The 5638-nt window shown below is 42.4% G+C and overlaps 1 protein-coding gene across 1 annotated transcript; it reads right to left on the bottom strand.

The window, feature by feature from the left end:
• Nucleotides 1-1384: 1384 nt before the first annotated feature.
• On the bottom strand, nucleotides 1385-5297 carry LOC117401080 (tubulin alpha chain-like). The gene is made up of 4 exons (XM_034001521.3): nucleotides 5164-5297; nucleotides 3014-3236; nucleotides 2760-2908; nucleotides 1385-2606 (listed from the first exon to the last, which is right to left on the bottom strand). The coding sequence occupies exons 1-4, from the start codon at nucleotides 5164-5166 to the stop codon at nucleotides 1626-1628; spliced, it is 1356 nt and encodes a 451-aa protein (XP_033857412.2). The 5' UTR covers nucleotides 5167-5297; the 3' UTR covers nucleotides 1385-1625.
• Nucleotides 5298-5638: the final 341 nt, after the last annotated feature.

Below are 5638 nucleotides of genomic sequence, written 5' to 3'. Positions count from 1 at the left end.
CCATTCACAATCTTTGTCCAATCCTTTAGTAATGCTACATATTAATAATAAGAAACAACAAGAACATTTACTCATTTACAGATACGTTACACCAAACATTCACACTTTGATTGACATTTCCCCTTTGAGTGTTTTGGAGTGGTCATGTGACCTCCAAAACACAAACAGGCCTTCGAACAGAAGCACAAGAACGGATGGGGCTGAGAAAGTTGTTTTACCTGCTTTTCCTATTTACATGGTTTATTAACAGTGTAACAAAAAGTAGCAATCTTGCTGTTTTTATGTATTTTATTGTAGTGTGTACACTTAAATGGATTTAGAATGGGAAATGGGTGAAAAATAAAAAGATTAACAGAACACGCACATCTACATACTTTTTGCACAGAAATGCGTCAAACAAAAGTTGACTGTAGTTCTAGCAGGGACAGTCACCCTGTCACATTAATCAAATGAAAATCTATATTATATTTTGTTATCAACCCTAAAGTTATCATTTGAATCTTTATTAGAAAAATGTACTTTATAATTTAAGGGTCTTCTTGTTTACTGAAGTTTTCTGTATGTTTGGACAGTTTGAAAGATCAGTGTGAATAACCAGAAGAGGGCACTAGATCTTCATGTTCAATGCTACAGCTCTGTGAAGGGACCATTCATATCTGTTCACTCCGTATGTATCTGCTAGTCAATTGAAGCCTGGGTACACTACACTACTTGTTTCCCTAAGACACCAGTTAAAATCCTGTGGTGGACTTTAGCTGTTCTGAACCACTGTAATAGAATTCTGAAAACACTTTTGAAAAGGTCTTTGCTTTGCGTCTGTTTGAAAAGCACCTTGATATTCTTCCGCATGAAGACTGCCACAGAAACATATACCCCTCAGAAACCAAATGGCCATGCACCCAGCACCCCACACAAATAGTCCTCCCCTCTGAGGGCCATATAAGGGTTGCCTTTTTTAGGGATATGCACTTTTGATCCTTTCTTAACTTGCCATCCAGAAGTGGCAACAGTGGCTCGTATATAATGCATGTAGTTTTTGCATTGTTGAATAAAGAAATGCTTGACAATGAAACTCAGCCTTTCTCTGCTTGTTTGTATGTTTGGAGGGTCTTGGTGTGTTACACTTTGGGCTTTCAGATGATTCAATACATGACCAATTAAAACAGCATAATTCTCATGAATTATTTTGGTTCCAAATTGTAGAAAGTGATGTCAAGAATGGGTGCTAATACTAATGTAATAAATATGTTTTGAGGGGGATATGACAGTAGTGTATCCTGTTCTGTTAATATCTGCTTTATACCTTCCAGTCACTAGCGTTGGCCTTTGACCTTTTACCTTTCATTTGACCATCTACTCGAAATAAACTAAAACACAATATTAATTTGTTTTAGGTTGGCTTTATTGCAGTAATGGACAAGACATGAAAGCAATGCGAAATGATCACAGATCTCAACATTGAAATAATACCAATCTTGTAAAGAGGTTTACTTCTTGAAGACAGAAATCTCTTTCATACCATTTTGGTATGAACAATTTTTTCACCTTGTTCACACTGATGAAGTAAAAGCAATTGTGTTCTAACAGACAGCAGTGATGAAGGACATGATTCATAAGCAACCAGCTTAATACTCCTCTCCTTCCTCCTCTCCCTCTCCCTCAATGGAGTCGACGCCCACCTCTTCATAGTCCTTCTCCAGGGCGGCCATGTCCTCTCGGGCCTCCGAGAACTCTCCTTCCTCCATACCCTCCCCCACGTACCAGTGGACGAAGGCCCGCTTGGCGTACATTAGGTCAAACTTGTGGTCCAGCCGTGCCCAGGCCTCAGCGATGGCGGTGGTATTGCTCAGCATACACACTGCCCTCTGAACCTTGGCCAGGTCACCCCCAGGAACCACAGTGGGAGGCTGGTAGTTGATACCAACCTTGAAACCAGTTGGGCACCAGTCCACAAACTGGATGCTACGTTTGGTCTTGATGGTGGCAATAGCAGCGTTGACATCTTTGGGCACCACGTCACCACGGTACAGCAGGCAGCAGGCCATGTACTTGCCGTGACGGGGGTCACATTTGACCATCTGGTTGGCCGGCTCAAAGCAGGCGTTGGTGATCTCAGACACAGAAAGCTGCTCATGGTAGGCTTTCTCGGCTGAGATGACTGGGGCGTAGGTGGCCAGGGGGAAGTGGATACGGGGGTAGGGCACCAAGTTGGTCTGGAACTCTGTCAGATCAACATTCAGGGCACCGTCGAATCGGAGGGAGGCTGTGATGGAGGACACAATCTGGCTGATAAGCCTGTTCAGGTTGGCGTAGGAGGGACGCTCAATATCAAGGTTCCTGCGGCAGATGTCATAGATAGCCTCATTGTCTACCATGAAGGCACAGTCGGAGTGCTCCAGGGTGGTGTGGGTGGTCAGGATGGAGTTGTAGGGCTCCACCACAGCTGTGGAGACCTGGGGGGCTGGGTAGATGGAGAACTCCAGCTTGGACTTCTTGCCGTAGTCCACAGACAGGCGTTCCATCAGCAGGGAGGTGAAACCAGAACCCGTACCACCTCCGAAGCTGTGGAAGACCAGGAAACCCTGGAGACCTGTGCACTGGTCAGCCTGGGGAGAGAAACATTATTATTAGAAATGCAAGTTAACAGAACAAATATCTAGTCATTTAAGATGTATTTTACATCAAAGCTTTCCTGCATAACCTCATTTAAAAAGTATTGCAGTTCAGTAAATTGCCACTAAACACATTGAGCTGCCCACCAGTTTGCGGATCCTGTCCAGAACCAGGTCGATGATCTCTTTGCCGATGGTGTAGTGCCCACGGGCGTAGTTGTTAGCAGCATCCTCCTTGCCAGTGATGAGCTGCTCAGGGTGGAACAGCTGGCGGTAGGTACCAGTGCGCACCTCATCTGAGAGAGACAGGAATAAAGGCCTGTTAGCAAAGCCTGCTCTGGATGAGGGAGGAAGGTAAACACACAGCACAGAAACATTCTGAGAGAAAACAGAAAGCTTGCCTATGACTGTTGGCTCGAGATCTACAAAGACAGCTCTGGGGACGTGCTTGCCGGCTCCAGTCTCGCTGAAGAAGGTGTTGAAGGAGTCGTCCCCTCCTCCGATGGTCTTGTCACTGGGCATCGTCCCTTCAGGCTGGATGCCGTGCTCTAGGCAGTAGAGCTCCCAGCAGGCATTGCCGATCTGGGCACCAGCCTGGCCAACGTGGATGGAGATGCACTCACGCTGTGGGGGACAAAAGAATGTATTGTAAAACAGCGTGTATGGTTGTAAGTCATTCTAAATGTAGTCAAATCAAAGTATACCAATACCTAATATTTTTACACTGCAGGTGCAGTCCTTCATGGGCACACTATTCACCATATTTTCAACATAAAATAATTGCTGGCATCATTTCCATATTGTCAAAAAACAAATTCCTTTTAGCACAAGTATTTTAGCAAGTCCTAGCCAAGGATCCGTGCTATGGAGGGAGACTAATAGGGTTATGAAACCGAGTTTTTACCTGTTTAAATCATGTTGTTGACTCCATAAAAAGCCTTAAGATTTAAGCAATTCCATACAATGTGATCAACGTAGCCTCAGCATCAGAGCTTTTTAAAACCGGAGGAAATCAAAGTATTTATGTTTCTCATCTTGCCTACACATGCCTTATTCACTTGTTTTTTTATTATTGTTTGTTTAAAGTTTTAAACTAGATTACTGTCCATTGTGACAATAGGTAAGTCATATAAATAGTAAGATCAGTTTCAACATATATTGAAATGTTTCAAAATGAGGCTTTCCAAGTCCCGATGACATCAGCTCTTATGTAAGAGGATTACATCTGTACCTCCCTCCCCTTTCCCCTGCTTGTCTTTGCAGTCAGCCCTGCAGTCACACAGTCTGAACCGAAGGCTGGCATTTTAAGTAGGAACTCTGTATGTGCATTGCCACATGTCTTATCTAAACTCGTACTGATAAATTCTAGGTTGCTCCAGTGTTTAATTACTAGATAATAATGAGCTACCGGTACATCTAGCACATTTCTGAAACATAAAATCAATTGCCTGGTGTAATGTGCCGAGCCGAGTACTGTCTGTGGCCAATGCTGCATCGTTTCTGCTCTCTCCTCAGGGTGGAAAAAACCCTAGGAAGTCCGAGACTCTATCTAGGTCAGACAGCACTGTGACATTGCGCTTGAAAATGTAGACATTTCCTGATTACAACCCAGGCAATGAACTGCAGGGATTTTAAAAGGTTTGTAACAGGAAGCAAACATCGATTTACACTATGGTCTAACAAACGTTGTACCAAATAGGAGAACACAAAATGGTATTTTTTTAACGCTGTGCCATTACAGCATATTTTAATCGGCACCCCGTTGGCTGAATGAAAGAAACGCCAGTTTCATTTTTTTTTTTTTAAATCACCACATCAAACAATTTCCTCCCGAGCCGGGAATGGCTTTGTCATGAATATGGAGGAAGAGCTGCCGCTCGCCCCTTTAATCATGCATTGTCCCCAATGTACATTTTAATCGGGATTATTTAGATACTGTATAAGAAAATAACACAAGCAGATGGGTGGCACTGCAGTACGGCACGATGAAGCTTTAACCTGGGTTCATTTTACATGTAATTCACGCCAGCAAATGCTTTGCAACTGAAACCATACAAGAAGCCAAAGCTTGTATCCGTGGCGCTTATTATTATTATTTATTTCTTAGCAGACGCCCTTATCCAGGGCGACTTACAATTGTTACAAGATATCACATTATTTTTACATACAATTACCCATTTATACAGTTGGGTTTTTACTGGAGCAATCTAGGTAAAGTACCTTGCTCAAGGGTACAGCAGCAGTGTCCCCCACCTGGGATTGAACCCACGACCCTCCGGTCAAGAGTCCAGAGCCCTAACCACTACTCCACACTGCTGCCCACATGAAGTGCAGTATTCGTTTTTGTACACATCTACAGTATTTCTGCAAGGTGCTAACAACATAGCTGCAGCTACCTGAACGCTTCTTTGTAATAATAATACAACGACTTATCCATACAATAATCTAAATAGCGTCAAATTAACGAAAGTTAACAGCATTACCTTTAAAATGACACACAAGCCTAACTGAGACTAGTTTAAGACAAGTGAAATACAGATGAAGTACTTACCATGATGACTGCTTTAGAGAAAAATAAGGAGGAGAGAAAAAAATAGAATCTAAAATAACGTTACCCTCTTCGACAGCAAAGAGTCGGTGTAAGTAACTGGCGTTTTGAGGCGCGGGTGTAGCTTTATAAACCACTGGCCGACATAAATTAATATATTATTATAATTAGAAAGCTTGAGAGCCAAGGGTTAGAGGAAGATGCCGCGCGATTATATATTAGTATAATAAGTACGTTGTATGCACCAGTAGTAGCCGGTATCGCTGTATAAATTAATATATTAATCAAATTAGAGCTCGGGGCGCTGCAAACTGCTGAGCCTGTTTGATAAGCAGTTTTCGGTGCTGTTACGGGCAGGAATCTGATTAACCAGATTTTTTAAAATCATTATTTTAAAAGGTGTTAAATAATATAAATGCTACACGTGTATTATTTATTTTGTCCATCAATTTTGTGTATTTATCAAACTGGAAAATAA

The sequence above is a fragment of the Acipenser ruthenus genome, chromosome 42 (assembly GCF_902713425.1).
Source record: "Acipenser ruthenus chromosome 42, fAciRut3.2 maternal haplotype, whole genome shotgun sequence".
NCBI lineage: Eukaryota > Metazoa > Chordata > Actinopteri > Acipenseriformes > Acipenseridae > Acipenser > Acipenser ruthenus.
This window is presented reverse-complemented; position numbering and strand designations above follow the sequence as displayed.

What these genes read in the sequence shown, in the direction of transcription:
- LOC117401080 (XM_034001521.3), bottom strand. An exon ending in TCTCGAGCCAACAGTCATAG is followed by an intron (nt 2,909 to 3,013) that starts GCAAGCTTTCTG and finishes TGTCTCTCTCAG; the next exon opens with ATGAGGTGCGCACTGGTACC. An exon ending in TGGACAGGATCCGCAAACTG is followed by an intron (nt 2,607 to 2,759) that starts GTGGGCAGCTCA and finishes TTCTCTCCCCAG; the next exon opens with GCTGACCAGTGCACAGGTCT.